This window comes from Chionomys nivalis, chromosome 22, assembly GCF_950005125.1.
Source record: "Chionomys nivalis chromosome 22, mChiNiv1.1, whole genome shotgun sequence".
Classification (NCBI taxonomy): Eukaryota; Metazoa; Chordata; class Mammalia; order Rodentia; family Cricetidae; genus Chionomys; species Chionomys nivalis.
This window is the reverse complement of record NC_080107.1, coordinates 53,006,627-53,025,600: the sequence shown is the minus strand read 5'-3', so window position 1 is coordinate 53,025,600 and position 18,974 is coordinate 53,006,627. Positions and strand designations below refer to the sequence as shown.

At 46.9% G+C, this 18,974-nt stretch overlaps 1 protein-coding gene across 1 annotated transcript in view; it reads right to left on the bottom strand.

Moving 5' to 3' along the window:
- Psmb7 (proteasome 20S subunit beta 7) overlaps positions 1 to 5,859 on the bottom strand; it is a 60,538-nt gene extending 54,679 nt beyond the window's left edge. The window contains exons 1-4 of the mRNA XM_057754854.1: positions 5,769 to 5,859; positions 5,285 to 5,378; positions 4,289 to 4,386; positions 2,489 to 2,629 (exon numbers count right to left, since the gene is read on the bottom strand). Of these exons, the coding sequence (XP_057610837.1) occupies positions 2,489 to 2,629; positions 4,289 to 4,386; positions 5,285 to 5,378; positions 5,769 to 5,830 (395 nt within the window). The 5' untranslated portion in view covers positions 5,831 to 5,859. The remainder of the gene's footprint in view (positions 1 to 2,488; positions 2,630 to 4,288; positions 4,387 to 5,284; positions 5,379 to 5,768) is intronic.
- Between the last annotated feature and the right edge of the window lie 13,115 nt (positions 5,860 to 18,974).

The window sequence follows — 18,974 nt, the reverse complement described above, 5'->3', positions numbered from 1 at the left end:
CCAATTTATAATTATTGGCCACTATTTTGTCTTAAATACCATGTGACCTACAGGAGACTTTTTTGGTCAATGATCTCATGATATTCACAGGGCAAGTGTCTTAAAAGGATAGATGCCCTAGAGACAGATGAACCAAGCTTGTGGGAACTCACGAACTCTAGACAGACAGCTGTGGAGCCTTGCATGAGACCAAACTAGGCTTTCTGCATATGGGAGCCAGCTGTCTTGGTCTATCTGAGGGGACCCTAGCAATGGGACCAAGATCTATCCCTAATGCATGAGCTGGCTTTTTGGAGCCCATTCCCTATGATGGGATGAAGGGGGAGAGTCTTCTGTTTTGTGTTAATTTCATTGGTTAAATAAAGAGGCTGCCTTGGCCCTTTATAGGACAGAAAATTAGATAGGTGGAGTAGACAGAACAGAATGCTGGGAGAAAGAAGCCAAGTCAGGCGGTTGCCATGATTCTCCCACTCCAGACAGACGCAGGTTAAGATCTTTCCTGGTAAGCCACCTTGTGGTGTTACACAGATTATTAGAAATGGGTTAGATCAATATGTAAGAGCTAGCCAATAAGAGGCTGGAACTAACGGGCCAGGCAGTGTTTAAAAGAATACAGTTTCCGTGTAATTATTTCGGGTACAAAGCTGGCCGTGCAGGCGGCCGGGTGCCAGGAACGTAGCCCGCCACTCCTATTACAACAATGGGATGCCTCCCTCAGTCTTGATGCAGTGGGGAGGGGCTTGGTCCTGCCTTGACTTAATGTGTCAGACTTTGTTAACTCCCCATGGGAGACCTTCTTACCCTCTGGGATGGAGAACCATAGTTGGAATGTAAAATGAATTAAATAAACAGAGAATAAATGAATGAATGAACGAATGAATAAATGAATCGGTCAATCGATAAGTAAAGTAAAAAGAATGGATGTCCTAAAACTAAGGCAGGCCCAGGAAAACAGGTACTATTTTCACTGTAATAGACCTGTGAGGGCTGGTCTTGGTGGTCAACTTAACACACCTAGGAAGAAGGGACCTCAACTGAAAAACTGCCTCCATCAGATCGGCCTAAGAGCATTTTTCTTGATTACTAATTACTAATTATGTAGGAGGGACCAGCCCACTACAGGCAGTATTGTTCCTAGGCACGTGGTTGTGAACTATATATATATATATATATATATATATATATATATATATATATATATATATATAAAATCTAGCTAAGCAGGTCAGAAGGAGCAAGCCAGCAAGCAGTGTTCCTGACTTGAGAGTTCTTGCCTTGGTTTCTTTCCCTGTAAGATATAACCTGTAAGATGAATTAAACCCTTTCTTTCCCAAATGGTTTTTGGTAGGGTGTTTATCACAGCAATGGAAAAGTAAACTAGACAAATACTGCTTCCCATTTATGCAGAGTAAATGAGAAAACCAACTTAAGACTTTAAAACTCAGGGAGGCAGAGGCTGGCAGATCTCTGTGAATTAAAGGCCTGCCCGGTCTACAGAGAGAGGTCTAGGACAGTCAGAGAGAGATACACAGAGAAACCCTGTCTTGAAAAGAACGAACGAGGAAGGGAAAAAGGAAGGAAGGAAGGAAGGAAGGAAGGAAGGAAGGAAGGAAGGAAGGAAGGAAGGAATAAAAAAATATTTTAAAACTATCAAAACCTATACAAACACAAGGGGAAAAGAAACAAAACTCCTAAGAACTCTGTGTGAGAATTAGCAAAGAAAGAAGTTCAGATCAGGTGAATTACTATACCTATTAAGCCTCAACATGTTTATTTATAAATGGGACACAGCAATACCCCTTAACTCAGAGATAAAGAAAATATGAGACAGTGCACAGAGCATTTCAGCAAGGGTCTGCAAGACCAAGAGAGACAGACTGGTGAAATCAGTATTATTTTACCCACTTCACCCACTCATCCCACTCATAAGTCACCTCTCACTCTACTGTTACTTTGCTGCTAAAAAAAAAAAGAAAAAACATTTGTGTTTAAGTGCTAGGGAAATGGGTAGGATTTACAAGACAAACTCAAAGTACTGTTTGACTGTGAGCCAAAGTTGTCTTATCCAGTAATATTTCTGTTTCAAGAAATTACTGGCCACAATTTGGGGCAAATCAAAACTGTAAGATACATCAGACCACACAATCCATTTAATTACCAAATGCTTTAAAATTAAAAATGGCAGCCAGGCAGTGGTGCGAACACCTTTAATCCCAGCACTAGGGAAGCAGAAGCAGGAGGATCTCTGTGAGTTCAAAAATAACCTGGTCTACACAATGAATTCCAGGAAACCTAGGTGAAACCCTGACTCTAAAAAACAAGAAAATAAACAAAATTAGAAATGGCTAATTGATTTCTGGAACAAAATGTGCTCTTCTAAATACTTCACCCCTCATGCCCAGGCTTTCTTATGCTAAAAATCTAAGATTTAAAAAAAAAAAAAAAAAAAAAGACTGCTATTACAGAGATGTACGCCCTGAAGCTCTACCTGAAAAGCATCTGCTTCAACATCCGATTGGCAGTCACAACTCTCGGGAGGCGGCCGGTGGTGAGAGAGTGAAGCTCCAAGTTGGAAGAAATAAGCTGGGTTGTCATATCTGTGTCTGCAGCTGTCCCAGCACCACAGCAACTGAAAAATACCATAGACATTTAGTTGGCATTTAATTATCAGAAGGCTAAATTAGAAATAGAGCTTCCCTAAGTGGTGGGGTACATACCTTTAATCCCAGCACTTGGAAAGCTAAGGCAAGTGGATCTCTTTGAGTTCAAGCCCAGTCTGGTCTACAGAACAAGTTCTGGGACAGCCAGGAATACACACAGAGAAACCCAGTCTTAACCCCCACCCCACATCCAAAAAGGAGAAAGAAATAGAGCATCTTGATTAACTCTACAATGTTTAGGTACATGAGAGTCGCTCTGAGTAGTCTGCAATGCAATTTCTCTGTCTAACCAATCTTAAACATGAAACTGAGAACACATACCCTAATTGCATGCAAATATATTCTCTATGGTGCAATGGGACATTTCAAATCATTCCTTTCTCTGCTTCAAACAGAGTGCACATTTTAGTCCTACTACAAATGCATCCAAATTGTACAAAAGAGCAAGACAGTGTATGAAAATTTTACAATTCAATATCGACACTGGACAGCTTCAATTTATTCAGAACTAAGTAAAAGAGGAAAGGAAGAGAAAATTTATAAAGCCATAAAATAACATAGGTACAACAGGCCATGGAAAGCTGGAGGGCAGAGCAATTCTTTTGTGTTCTTCTTTAAAGAGAAAGAGAGAGAGAGAGAGAGAGAGAGAGAGAGAGAGAGTGTGTGTTTGTGAGAAGGGGGGAAGGGAGGGAGGGAAAAGAGGAGAGACTTGTGCCATTTAAGTATGTAGAGGTCAAAGTACATCTCTCAGAATTTGGTTCTGTCCTTCCACTATGTGGATTCAGAGGATCCAATTCGGATGGTCAGGCTTGATGGCAACTTTCATTACCTGCTGAGCCACCTCATCAGCCCCGAGAGCAATGAATTCTAATTGTTAAGGAATGGTTTTTATGAGCTGGGTTTTGGAAGGACAGCAACAGTCTAAAAGCAGAAAGGACAAAAGGGTGTTTTTATCTTATTTTTTAAAATCTTACTGATGATGGTATGTGCATACGTCTGTGTGAAAGTCTGCACACAACTGTTTGTGGGTATTCTCAGAAGCCCAAAAAAAGGGTGTTAGATCCCTTGTGTGAGCTCTAACTCTGTGTTTTACAAACGTATCATGGAACCTGTGAACATTAGTATGAAAACCAGAGGCAGACATCCCAATTAAATAACTGCACTTGTCCAGATGAGAAAAAAGAACCGAAATAAAGGTCTCAGCAGAGGGAAAAATAGGAATAGATTTGAGAGGCACCTGGCAGGCAGAACCTTCTACCAACTAAATCAAACTGAAGCAACAGAAGGACCTGACCATGAGGAGTACCAGTGACCAGTGTGCGGAAATGCTTTGAGCTACTTGTTTGACAGAGTCTTAGTTATCTGGCCTCAAACTCCCTAGTAGCAAAGATGACCTTAACCTGATCCTCCTGCTTCTACCTCCCCAGGGCTAAAATGCACTTTCTGCAGTGCTGCGGACAGAACCAAGAGTTCTGCACATGCTAGCTGAGCACTACAACCAACACAATCCCAGTCCAGAAACACAGCCTGAACCACAAGCAGGTTGCAGGGAGGATGGCGGTAATGGTCGATTTTTAGTCCTGACATATTAGAAAATTTCAGAGTAATTCAAATTCATCAATACTTACTAAATATTAGGAGATATGAAGTGAATTTTTGAACAGTTTTTGTCAGCAACAACCATCCCTTCAGTTGCTCTTGTGTCTGCTCCAAGAACTATGCCATCCTATTAAAAAAAGAAAAAACACTGTAAGCGTGGCAAGTTGACCTCCACCCCAAGAACCACATGAAGCTGAGAATGGGCTCCACCAAGCTGTTCTCTGACCTCAACGCTCGTTCCCTGGCATATGCACACTCACACATACCTGACAAAATTAAGTAAACAGTCACCTCTATTAGATTTCTTTCTTTTTTACTTTTTGGTTTTTCAAGACAGAGTCTCTCTGTGTAGCTCTTGCTGTCCTCAAATTTACACTGTACACCAGGCTGACCTCAAACTCACAGAGAATCGCCTGCCTGTGTCTCCCGAATGTGAGATCTCTTCACCTGTAACAGCATTAATCACTAGTCTTTATGATCTTTACAGTTAAATTCTGGATTTATCTCCATTTAACGAATGAGGTTTAACTCCGTGAAGAAAGCTGAGGACATATGGTTACCTATTTTTAATCCCTTAATCCCTGCATTTGGGAAGCAGAAGCAGGTGAACCTCCGAGTTTAAAGCAGTCTGATATGCATGGGAGGTTCCAGGAACAGTCGGGGTTACATAACAAGATCCTGTCTCAAAGCGGGGGAGAGGGGCTGAACTGCCCAAGACTGGAAGCAGCATCAATGCCTTAAAACATCTAGACAAATCCATCTGATCCCAAATTTTACTTTTTCCCATTACATCATCCTGCTTCCTACCCGTTTTCCTTTAAGAAAAAGCAATTGCCGTCATGTCAAAAACTTCAAAATGAGTAAAGAATCGAAACTATTAAACACGTAAAGCCTACAGACAAAAGCAATTTCTAATGAAAGCCCTTTCGTGACGTACCCTGATAGTTGCACTACCAGATCTAGCTGAAAACTGAGGAGTCCAAGTGGCCTAGCTGCTAACATGGGTCTGGTCTGTTTCGGCTTACCTTATAGACCACCCCCGCGATGGTAGTGCCAGTTTTTCGGGCTTTTGGAAGCTTGAACCCCTTCTTTGCAAAATCAGCTTCCAAGACGGCATTCCTGAGGGAAAGCGCAGAAATCAAGTGTTGGAGGACAAGACCGCAATTGCGCCGTGCTGGCCCGAGTGTGCCCAGGAGGGAACTCGGTCTGCTCTCGTCCCAATCTGTTCACTGGAGCCTCCCACCATCCGCACTATCCGCAGAGTCACAGATCGGGGCTGCGACCCGCCTAAAGCCCCCGGGAAGGACCACGTCCTTAAGACTGGCACACGGAGAGCGCCGCGCGGGCCTCGGAAGCCGTCCGCGCTGGAGCGCCGATTCCCTGAGTCACACGGCCGCGGGCGCCATCCCCACGTCGCCTCCCGTCCCCGGCCCAGGCCACGGCTCAGCTCCGACCCGGGGCACCGAGCTCCCACCCACGCCTCGATCGCTGCCCGTGGCATGGACACACCTGCGGCAATTATCAAAAGAAAACCCTCCGACTGGTGCCTGAAACACCGACACTGCCGCCATCTTCCCAAGAAAGTGTTTCCGGGCCGAGGGCGGAGCGAACAAGAAGAACAGAACACTTCCGGCGCCGCGGGCGAACGGGATGGAAGGGCGGGGCAAACTTCGCCCTGGCGCTGCGGCCACAGAGTTCTGGGTTCTCCGTCTCTAGAGAGGCTCGGCGGCGTTTCAAGTACATCGCCTCCAGTTCTGGGGAGGAGAAACTGACGACAGCCGAAGGGATGCGGTTTATTAAGTCAGATAAAATCCCCCCAATTACCAAGTCTCCTAACGCTCCGATCATTTTCTACCGTTAATCGGAGTCCAGGGACTTGACTCCCAGGTCCGAGGCCCAGAGGAGCGTTCACTTCCTCAGAAAGTCAGACACACGAAAAGACGGTCCGTGCATGAGTCATCAGGGAAATGCAACCCAAAATTCCCAATGACATACTGCTTTGGACCTACGAAAATGGCTGGAATTAGGCAAAATCACAAGTGTGGAAAGTCTCATATGTGACAGGTGAGAGTGTAAAATACAGCAGCTCCGGAAAATGAATTGGAACTTGAACCAAAGTTTGTCCTGGATACACACCCAGAAGAACTGAAAACCTAAGTTCACAAAAACTTTCACCCAAACGTGCACAGCAGCAAGTTTCAGACACCCATCAATCGATGAATAAATAAACAAAATGCATATCTACACAGTGGAATAGTATTCAGCTATAAAAGGGAAGAAAACATGATACCTACTAAATCACAGATGAACCCTGAAAACAATTTAATAAAATCGCGAAGCCAGGCCTGAAAAAAAAAAACCACATATTGTATAGTTCCACCCACGTGTAGTATACATGTGCATGCTGGTGGTGGCAAGCACGTTGGCATGTCTGGGTGCATTGGTGCATGTGCTCTCCACTGTTACTCTCCACCTCGTTCATTAAAGCATGGTCTAGGTTGAACCCAGAGCTCACTAACACAGATGGTTAGCCATCTTACTCCAAAGAGCCCTCTTTCTTCCCTTTGAGCACTGGCATGCCAGCATTTACACGAATCCTGCAGATTCAAACGCCAATCTTCATGCTTTCATAGCAAGTTCTTCAACCACTGGGCCATCTTCCCAGCCGCGTACAGCTCCATTTTTATGAAGTATCATTCAATAAGCAAATCAGAGAAACAAAGTGAATCAGTACTTGTGAGCACTGGAGAAGGGCACGGACTTTATGGTGTCATACAGCATTAAAAATGTAGTGTTATGTCATTTTATCACAGGCTTCTCCTGTTGGAAATTAAGGCTTGTGGAAGTCAGGAAAGTTTTTAAAATTTACTTAGACAATAAATGACAGTCTCCACAACTGTGAAATTAATTCATTTGCAATTATACATTAAGCACCTCTGGGCTTGGCATGGCTCTAGCTGTAGATGGATGGGTGAATAAATGGAATACCAAGTGTTGAGAACCAGAGTCACAGTATCTATTTAACGAATGGTCACTAAATATTAAATTCTCCCTGGACATGGTGGTCCATGCCTTTAGTCCCAGCACTAAGGAGGCAGAGGCAGGAGGATCTCTCAGTTCAAGGCCAGCCTTGTCTAAGAAGTGAGTTCCAGGACAGCCAGAGCTACACAGAGAAACCCTGTCTTGAAAAAAATAAATGAGCCGGGCGGTGGTGGCGCACGCCTTTAATCCCAGCACTCGGGAGGCAGAGGCAGGCGGACCTCTGTGAGTTCAAGGCCAGCCTGGTCTACAAAGGGAGTTCCAAAACAGGCTCCAAAGCTACAGAGAAACCCTGTCTCAAAAAACAAAAACAAAAAAAAAATGAACAAGCAAAAAATAAAGATTAAATTCTCTTTGATTGCATCTCTGAATCTCTTGAAACAAAGAAAATAAATTCTATTTTTGAAGTTTTATCCCCCCATGCTAAAAATAAACTAGGAGATTAGGTCCTAATACAGACTAGTTTGAGTCTTTATAAAAAGAAGTTTGTTGACAACCACAGGTGTTTTCACAGCTGGGGAAAACAAAGGCCACCCACCAGAAAACAGGCAAGAGGCTAGGCCAGACTCTCTCGCAAAACCTTAAAAGAAAGTCATGCTGCTTGTATTTCCAAACTCCTGAACTGAGAGACAATATGTTTCTGTTGCCTATGCCATCCAACTTGGAGTATTTTGTTATGGCTGCCTAGCGAAGCTAGGCACATCACAAGTTTACAAGCCAAAGACGAGAAGATTCCCAGAGCAAGTCCCTCTGGTGTGGGAGTGTAAGCGGAGTGGGCTGCTTTAGAAGCCTGGGGCTGTAAGCTCATGAGATAAGCAAGAGGAATAGGTGAGAAACGACAAGACCAGACTCTAGATGCGGCTTTTGGGAGTTGGCCAAAGCCTGCAGCAGAGGGAGGCATGGAAATGCAAAGATGTTTCTGTCCTTCTGTGGAGTCTGGGGGGAGCTATAGAGCCACTGACATTTTCCAGCCAGACTGACCAGAGGAGGTGTCGTTGCCTCCGAAGATGGTCTGCAGAGCCCAGCAGAGGGCGACTGACGGCCTTCAGGAAGCCTGGGAGTAGACAGTGACTGAGCCAGAGGCCAGCAATGAGAGACAGTTCCAGGCAGACCAGGCATCAGATGCTGTATTTCTGGATAAAACCAGTGAAGCGCTAGGCTCGGCACTAAGAGCTCGGTCTTGTTTAACTTCGTTGCTGTTCCCTGGAACTGCAGCCCAGTGCAGGGTGCCCAGCCTCATTCTGGTCACTGCTCCGCTTACTCCTTGGCTGTCAAGCCTAACTGATCATTGAAGGTACCACTTCTGCCCCATGAGGCTGTGTGACCTCCGGGAAATCAATAGGTTCTCTGTGTCTCAGTTCCCAAACAGTAACAACCAACAACTGTGAGACTTGAGGTCCTGGGCTCTGTGCTATAGACAAGATCTCAGGATCATCTCAGGCACCAGAGTGCACCAGACAGACACTGGGAAAACAGACAACCTGGAGACAGGCACAATGTCTACCTTCAAGGGTTGACAGTCTCTAGGAAGCCAGGATCTTTTTTATTCAACTATACAGATGAGGCATGGAGTGTGAGATCTTAGTTCAAGCCTGTGCTGTTGATGAATGCAGAGTCAAGAGTCAGCACCTTCACCGTCAGCCCTGACAACTGCAGCTCAGCTGCAGCCTGGCTCCTGGATCCACTGAGGTTTCCTCCTCCCCAGCGCCTACCCTCACTCAGCTGCCTATCAGCCATGGGATCTCAGGCAGGTCTCTTTGTAGTTTCACTTTTTCGTCTACAAAATGATAAAACATTGCAGTCTCCCTCAGTGCACGAGTGCACCTGTTAAGCATTCATTCACTCATTCATTCATTTAGGTTTCATTAAGCTCCTCTTTGATGCCAAGCTTTGTGCAAGATCATAACCTTGAGGGGCATTGCTGTATGGACTGTATGTCCAGTTCTCTGTGCTAAGTGGTCTAAGGGAAACGTGGGAGCCCAGCTGGAGGGCTTCCGTATGCACCTAAGGCAGCAGGCAGGCACTAAAACAACAGCAGGTAACGAGAAGACTTGGAAAGCAGGCAGCACCTTCCACGCAGGAAACTCAAATATGCATGACCCCAACATGCCCCTGGATTTTACAAGCACCAAGAGAGCAGTAGCCCCCACCCTACCCAGTCTACAGACTGCCTGGGAACCCATTGTGAGACGGGTACAGAAGACCCACCCCAGCCTCCATCATGATATACACAGTAGAGGGCTCCCCAGAAGAGCTGACTTGGCCATCTTCCCATTACAGGGAGAGTGGTCCATGATGCTCCTGGTTACCATGGCAACTGGGCCCTTGTTTTTCTTCCTTCATAAATAAGCTATAAATAGACAGGGCAACCTGTGTGCTTTCCTTTGCATGAATTAGCGCAGCTGTTCCAAGCTCCAGGGCCCTTGGCCCAGCACCCAGGTGCCAAGCTGCCCTGCATGGCCCACAGAAGCCCAGCTCCAGTGGGAGGGGTGCAGTTAGAGACAAGACAGTGATTCCAAGTGTGGATTCCCTCCACCTGAGACCCACAGAACTATATGCATTATACTATGAGCACAGACTAGGCTAGCTGGGCCCTGTGTTTGCCAGCCCTGGCTGACAGTGAGCAGAAGTGGAGACCCTCTTCCTGCTTCTAGTTCAGCCCTAGCAAGGGCGACAATGAATTATCAGGATAGCCCCCTTCTGTAGGATGGGAGGACTTCCCAACTTCCCAACCTGACTGAGTCATTCTGGTTGATGTCTGTTTATTGAAATCTTTCAATATGACAGAGGCTATGTTAAGTACCTCCCAAGTTACATCCCCATTCCTCCCTCCCTCCCTCCTCTCTCTCTCTCTCTCTCTCTCTCTCTCTCTCTCTCTCTCTCTCTCTCTCTCCTTCTCCCACTTCCAACATGACAGATTCTCTCTCACTAACCACGAGACAGAGAAAAATAGGTGAACCTTTTAAGTCAGGAGCTTAGAAGGACCAGGGACTAGCCTGTACTCACACAGTGAGAATTGGTCAGGGCAGACTCCAGCCATACAGGGCCCTGGAATGCAGGAAGAAGCTTGGTCCTCTCCTGAGAGCACTGGGGAGCCATGAAAGGTATTTAACCAGAGATGCAACACGTGGCATTTAAGTAGAGCACCACCCAAAGACAAGGTGTCCTGAGGCCATTTTCCCATTTGTTTGTTTGTGAGACAGGTTCTCGTGTAGCCTAGGCTGCCCTCAAACTTGCTGCTTAGCCAGGGATGACCTTGAACTTCTGATTCTTTGTCTCTATCTCTCAAATAGTGAATTTACAAATGTCAGCCACTATGCCTGTGTGGTGGTTTGAATAAGAATGGCCCCCTAGCTTTATATATTTGGATGCTCAGTCATCAGGGTGTGCCACTGCTTGAGAAAGTTTAGGTGGGGTGGCCTTCTTGGGGGAAGTGGCACTAAGGGTAGACTGAGGTTTCAAAGGCAGAAGCCAGGCCTCATGTCTCTCTCTTCCTCCTGCCCGAATTCTCAGCTACTTCTCCAGCTCCACGCCTGCCTGAATGCTGTTGTGTTCCCTCCATGCTCACTGCCATGATGATAATGAACTAAACCTCTGAAGGAAACCTGTTTCCTTTTATAAGAGTTGCCTTGGTCATGGTTGTAATGGTCTGTCCTGTCCCTTTAAGAAAAGAGCCCCGCCTACTCCCCCCACCCTGTTCCTCTCTGCCTCTCTCAGCTCTTCCTTCTTCCCCCTTCCCCCCTTTCCCTTTCCTGTCCATAACCCATTAAATAAATACTCACATTCTCTGCATGGCGTGCCTGTCCATCTCTGTCTCTCATCTGCTGCAGGTCCTCAAGGGACCAGCTAATCCGCCTTGGTCTCTCACCTGCCGTGAGACTCCCTGCCTGGGACCCACTGCCCCTCATGGCTTGCTGCCCATTGCTGCCACTCAGGGACCTGCAGCGCTTTATTTTTACCATTACAATGGTGTCTCTCCAGATCAGTAGAACGCTAAGACAACCTGGTTTATGCGGTGCTCATAACTTTGTAGATGCTAGACAAGCACTCTACCACCTGAGCCATATCCCAAGGCCCTGGTTTCTTCATCAGTTTTGCAGGGCCTGCCCAGACAGTGTCCCCACTCCCAGGTAATACCCATTACCTTCTCCTGGTTCTTCACTCATTTCTCTATTCAGCTACTCCTTCATCAGACTTCAACCCTGTGTCGCGTACTTTGCTGGGTGCAGAAACAGGGTTCTGCCTTCAAGAGAAGCAGACACAAAATAAAGAAGGAAGCAAAAGTATCAGAGGGTTCTGATCAGGACTGCAGAAGTTCATGAAGCCCCCAGGGAGACAGAGCTCAACTCCACTCAGGGAAGAAAGTCTCAACAAGTGCTCAAGGGGAGTACCACTGCAGGTGAGCCCAGCACTGGAGAGCTGGGGCTGTAGAGAGGAGGTGGCTCCAGCAGACTTGTGCACAGAACTGTGCAACTGCTGAGCCTGGGGATAGCGAACACTAAAGTGTGTTCTAGGGTGGGGGCAAGTGGACACTTAGGCGTGGCCAGGCTGCAGAGCTAGGTGCCCATGCCAAGGTTCAAAACTGGATATGGCTTTTAATCCCAGCACTCAGGAGGCAGAGGCAGGTAGATCTCTGGAAATTCAAGGCCAGCCTGGTCTACAAAGTGAGTTCCAAGACAGAGCTGTTATACAGAGAAACCCTGTCTCAAACAACAACATAAAAAGGATTATTGACAGCAATATTATAATGAAGCTCCAGAAATGATTTTACTACCAAACAATGGGAGAATAGTTAAATAATTTACAATGGAGTATCTGAGACCATTAAAATTTGCATTTTTAGCAACAGGAGAAATGAGACACTGTAATATGTGTGGGTGGACAAGTGTGGCTGTCCCTTGAGTGCTGAGTGTCCTGTGTCACCAGGTGAGGTTCCTCACTGGAGAAACTTCAGCTCACTCTTATTTCTTTCCTCCTTTCAGCCTTCTATACTTCTTTTCAGATGCTGTAAACATTTGTTACTTCCTCCTGCATTTTTATTTTGAAGCTTTCCAACCCTTCCCAGAATGCCTCATCAAACACATAGCCCTGCTACCTTGCAATTCATAAGAGACCCCATCATTTCTTTCCTTACTGAGTATGTTATCATCCATTTCTGTAGTGTGTGCGTGTGTGTGTGCACACATGCTGTATATATATATATATATATATATATATATATATATATATATATATATATATATATGTCTTGTGGGTCGGGCGAAGCCTGTGTGTGTGCATACAGAGGCCAGGGAGACATTATGTTCTTCCCCTAGAGCTCCCTATCTTAGCCCTTTGAAATAGGGGCTCTCACTGAACCTGGAGCGAGGCTGGTGGCTGGGGCGCCTGGTGATTGTCCTGTTCTCCTTGCAGTACTGGGGTTACAGACATACGTGGTTCCCCATATACGTGGATGATAAGATGAAGCCCTTGTGCTCGTGTGGCAGCATTCTCACCCCTGAACCATCTCTTCAGGCCCTGTTGTCCAGCATTCTCACCCCTGAACCAGCTCTTCAGGCCCTGTTGTCCAGCATTCTCACCCCTGAACCATCTCTTCAGGCCCTGTTGTCCAGCATTCTCACCCCCTGAACCAGCTCTTCAGGCCCTGTTGTCCAGCATTCTCACCCCCTGAACCATCTCTTCAGGCCCTGTTGTCCAGCATTCTCACCCCTGAACCATCTCTTCAGGCCCTGTTGTCCAGCATTCTCACCCCCTGAACCAGCTCTTCAGGCCCTGTTGTCCAGCATTCTCACCCCCTGAACCATCTCTTCAGGCCCTGTTGTCCAGCATTCTCACCCCTGAACCATCTCTTCAGGCCCTGTTGTCCAGCATTCTCACCTCCTGAACCATCTCTTCAGGTCCTGTTGTCCATTCTCGGACGGTCATTGTTGCTGTTTTGTCTTCGGTTATCCCAGACTTAATCCATGGGAGCCCACAAGTGTGAACTCTTTGCCTCCTGTCTCAGGGAACCACACCCAGCAGCAGAGTGTAATAGTCACTAGGTGCTTCCTGCCATGTGAACCACAGAAATAAGCACCCACCTCAGGACCCACAGGACTGGGAAAAGGAGGACAGGAAGCGTGGCAGCAATGGAAGAGGACATGGGGCAGACCGCACAGCACTCACGAAGGCTGTCCTCAAGGACAGAGCTAGTTGCCTGAATGTGTTGCAGGCCCAAGGCACCAACTTGCTTGGGCAGCCCCTCCCCTGCTTCCATATCTTGCCATTGACTTCCTGAACACAGAAAGAAATTAATCACAGAGCAAGGACGAAGAGAAGCCGCATTCTTTTGCTGCTTCCCTGAGGAAAGAAAAGAACTGAAAGCAAGCCCTGATTTTCAAAGGAAAACGCATATGATTGCCTTACACAATGTTGGAGAGAGAAAAGGGGGTTTTATGTGTTCCATCTGTGACTGTGGCACACGGGGGTTGAGAAACAGCATTACAAGTGTGTGAACGTGTGTGTGAACATGTTCATGTGTGTGAGTGACCGTCTGTCTGTTCCAGGTTCTCTATTTTTCTTCTCCCGTCCCTAACTTTTTTTTTCAAGACAGTTCTAGCTGTCCTGGAACTAGCTCTTGTAAACCAGGCAGACCTTGAACTCACAGAGATCTCTGCCTCTGTCTCCTGAGTGCTGGGATTAAGGTGTGCGCCACCAACTGCCTGGTCCTTCTCTAACTTTTGAGGAGAGGTGCAGGTGATCCTGGAGGGAAATGTGTAAATGAAGACAGCATGATGAGCTTGAGCAGATGATTGTTCAGCTGAGATCTAGAACCTTCCACCTCTTCCTAGAAAGCACTTACAGGCTCCTCCCAGCCAATTTCCAAAGGCAATTATCTCCTGGCATTCAGAAGCCCCAGATCGCTGGTATATGTTCTTGGGAGGACATACCCTGCCCTCTTACCTAATTGTGGCAGTCAGCCCACATTGTGTGCTGCCCTGGACCTATCTTCCCAGGGAGAAGGAAGGAGGCTATGCCCTCCTCCACACCCTGCTCCAGGCTGCTGGCTGAGAACAGGACTCAGCCCAGCTCACGTGCTCTCTGGAAGAATGATCTGCCAGGGCTCAGAAACCCCAATGGCCTTGGCAGGAACTATCTAGCCAGGACTGACACTCTCAGTTCAGGCAGCCCCTGAGCCCTTGGCTGGGAAGACCCCTGGGGACTATAGAGCTGTTCACTCGCCAGCTAGAGCAGAGCGGCAGTGGTCCTCATGCTGAACCTTGCTGTCAATCTGCCTGCCGCCCTGGGTTGTTTACTGGAAACTGGCCTCCCTGCAAGGATTCAAAGCCCTAGCCCTGGGCATGTCTGCGGCAGGAAGCCGGCCAGGCAGTAATTGAGCAGTTTGGCTGAGCTAAGTGGCCAGCACTGACCCACCATCCTCCTCCAGCACTTGCCTTTGAGTGATTTCACAGCAGCCTTCCAGGCCTGAAGGGACTTCCTGCCCAGTGCAGCGCCAGCATCAGGAACAAATTACTCATTCCCCGAGAAATCTATTAAAAGGTGACAGCAGTTTGGGCATAGGTGGCCCCCAGCACATGGAACCTAATGCCACAAGTCATCTCCCTTAAACTGACCAGCTCGGAGGACACTGAGCTAAGTCTCCAACTTTTGGGGCCAAAATGACTCAGAGCTGAGCCAACTGCTGTCCTTGGGTACTATCTGTGGGTTCATGAAGGGAAGGACATGGGACCTTTGTCCCCTCTCTTGGTTCCATTTTCCATGCCACTGTGTGTGACCTCAAGTGAGTCATCTAGCCTCTTTAAGTCCTCATGCTTATTTCTCAAGGAAATAAGAAGCCCAAGGCCTAGGCTGACACAAAGCAAGTTCATGTGCACAGCCAGACAGGCACACAGCAGACTCCCTGCAGGTCATAGTGGGTTGTATTTATTTTCTTTCTGGTTGAGAGGGAATGACCTACTGTACTCACATCTTGATGGAGGGCAGTGGCTGAGCCATGAGCTAGAACCAAGGTGGGGCTCCAGCTAGAGGGATGATGGAGCAGACCATGACAGCTTCTAGTTCTCATAACAAGTTCCTGTCATTTGCAACCCATCTCGGGTTCAGCCAGACACAACTGGTGTGTGACCAAGCAAGTTGGGGATGAACATCTCCGTTGTTGCTGCATGCAACCAGCTGAATAATGATGCCCTGAGATGATGTATTAGTTACTCTTCTCTTGCTGTGTGTAGTAAGGCAATAAAGGGTTGCTTTGGCTCAAGGTTTGAGGGATACAGTCCACCTTGGTGCAGGGAGATCATGGCAGCAAGAAATGATGAAGCAGCTGGTCACATATAGTCATGGTCAGGAAGCAGGGAAAAGTTCAGCCCGGTTTCTCCTTTTTCTGCAATCCTGGACTCCAATCCATGGATGGTGCTGCCCACATAGGGTACAGCTTCTCCCATCAGTCAACCCGGTCAAGAAAATCCCTCACAGACAGACCCAGAGATTTGTTTTCATGGTGAGTCTAGATCCCAACAAGTTGTCCATCAAGACTGATCACCCCAGTGTGTTTCTGTAAATTTTGTAGGTATAAACTGCTGGCCTTGAAAAGATTAGTCTAAGAACCAGTGAGACAGTGCAGCTGGTAAAGGGGTTTGTTGTGCCATCCTGGCAACTGAGTTCAATTCCTGGACCCACACAAAGGTAGGAGTAGAACTGACTCCACCAAGTTGTCCCGACCTCTACACTTGAGCCACGGCACACATGCCTTCCTCTTCATATCATGCACATATACATGCAATAATAATCATTTAAATGTGTGTTTGGGTTTTTTTTTTTTTTTGATTTTTGAGACAGGGTTTCTCTGTGGTTTTGGAGCCTGTCCTGGAACTAGCTCTTGTAGACCAGGCTGGTCCCGAACTCACAGAGATCCGCCTGCCTCTGCCTCCCAAGTTCTGGGATTAAAGGCGTGCGCCACCACCGCCCGGCTAATCATTTAAATGTGATTAATGTGGAATATTTGGGAGGTCTCAGTATAACCACAGGGGTCCTTCAAAGCAGAAGCAAGAGCAGGAGGCAGAAGGAGCAGAATTTAAAATGTGTGTCAGAACTAGGTTAATCCTAGTTCTCAGGAGGCAGAGACAGGCAAATCTCTGAGTTCAAAGACAGCCTGGTCTACAGCTCAAATTCTAGGACACCTTAGGGCTACAGACGGAAACCCTATGTCAAAAAACCAAAAGACAAAGCCGGGCGGTGGTGGCGCACGCCTTTAATCCCAGCACTTGGGAGGCAGAGGCAGGCGGATCTCTGTGAGTTCGAGGCCAGCCTGGTCTAAAAAAGCTAGTTCCAGGACAGGAACCAAAAAGCTATAGAGAAACCCTGTCTCGAAAAATCAAAAAAAAAAAAAAAAAAAAAAAAGACAAACAAAACAAAAGAGAAACTGTGGTAGAAAGGACATTCCGTGGGAGTGAACTTGCCTGTCCTGTTGGAAGGAGGCCATGACAAGCATGAGGAGGAATTGGGTTGAGAATAAGGCCTGGCTTCTGTACAAGTAGCAGAAGACTTTGATCCCATTACCCCGGAGACAGAAGCTGGCCAACAGCCTGAGTGTGCTTATAGGTAGAGCGAGCCATCCTAGACTCCTGCCTACAAGACCTCAAGTCATCATATATGTGGCTTTAGTTGATTTGTGGTCATCGTAACTCATCATGGAAGAGAGCCTAGAGGCAGGAAAGGGACCAGGGGCTTCCCCAGGACCCACTTCTACCTTCCAGGGTCTCAGACTTAGCATCAGTCAGAGGGGCTTTCTCTGGGCCATGGCTAAGCCCAGCAATGACATGGCAGCTAGTTTCCATGCTTGGGACCCTATAGCTCCTAACACCCTGCTCTCCGTATTGTGTTTTTAAAAATAACTTTATCATATTTATTTGTTTGTTTATGTATTGTGTGTGTACATGAGTGTGGCCACCTATGGAAGCTGAGAAAATTTTCCAGACAACACTTCACTCTTCCCACTATATAGGACTCAGAGATGGAACTCGGGTTATTAGGCTTGGTGGCAAACAGCCTACCCACTGAGTCATCTTGCTGGACCTCCATGTTCTGCTCTGTTCAATTGACACTACTCTCCTCAGAGGTCCGGTCATTTCCCTGGGATTGGCATAAAACAGTGTCCACACAAGTCCATCACAATCATGGGGTGGAATCCGGAGAGTGTGTGGCAGCAGGCTCAGCAATGTATGGCTGCTTCAGGCAGGGCTCCTTATAGACACATGGACTACGATGAGGCGAATGCTCACTTGTGCTTTGGCCTGACCATCCATACATATGTGTGTATGTGTGTACACACACACCCTTAAGTGCTTAATTCCCACTTGTATTTTTAGCTTTTTATTATGTGATCACAAGTGGCTCTAACGTCACATCTTTTCAACTCTGGAACCCTAGAGTTAGGAGCCCTGCTCGTCATGCCCAAAAAGTATCCCAGACAGAGCTCTGAATGGCACAGCAAGGGTCACACATTGTGGTTCAGACCCCATCAGATGAACTCTGTGCTACCTGCTTGTTATCAACACCCAATAGCTGGAGCGAAGGGAATTCCCCAGAAACATGTAGTTGGGAGTGATGATACCTTCAGCTTGCCCAGCTCACACATCCATACTCTCCCTGCATTAGAGACTCTGTCTTGGAGAAGGGTTCTTGAGCCATTTCTCAAAAGCTAAGACCATGAAGGACCTGATACAGGTTTGACCTTTCTCAGGGAAGTCCACTAGAGCCAACAGGTGTGGGTCAAGAGGACAAGGGGACTCCAAGGCCATTCAAAAAGTACATTCAAGTCAGCACCTCCAGGCACTCGTAGAAGGCACCTGGCCCTGGGCCACAGTGGGGTCAAAGCCTGCCTCCACAGGCCACTAGCTTTCTCTTTGATCTGCCTCCCCAGCTGTTCACCTCCTTGCTCTTTCTCCAAACCTTCTGTCTTCTCACTCTACATATAGCTTCAGAGAGCTCACCAGCTCCCACCATGATCCGCCAGGGATACAGCCCAGTGACCAGAGAGCCATTGCCCCTTTGGTCCTGGAGGCAAGCTTTCCCCGGGGCAATACTAAGGAAGAAAAGAGGCTAAGAACCAGATGGGTCGGATTTTCAGAGTAGTGACCATGTGAAATAGAAACTCCTCCAGCCTGCATGCCTCACTCCAGCAAGCTGCCTGGTGAAGATTCAACCAGTAAACAACCCCTTGGGTTCCCACTGGAACCATGACCCCAGAATTATCTTCTATGGAGATCACATGGCCTTTTCTGGAACAAAGGACAGGGCTAGTAACCCTGAAGGACTAAGCCAAGAAAAACAATATTTTTTTACTTCTATTATTTGGGTTTTTTTGTTTGTTTGTTTTTTGAGACAGGGTTTCTCTGTAGCCCTGGCTGTCCTGGAATTTGCTCTGTAGACCAGGCTGGCCCTGAATTCAGAGATCCGCCTGCCTCTGTCTCTCAAGTGCTGGGATTAAAGGAGTGTGTTACCACTTTCTGGCTGATTTTTTTAAAAAGTTATTTGCACTTCATTTCCTTAATATTTATTATTTAAATTTTCATTTGCATCTTGTGAGTATAGTCACATGTTGCTTGACATGGGAAAACAGCTTATTCTGAGAGTTGCATCATTTGGGGGTTTTGTCATTGTGTGAACAATAGTCACACA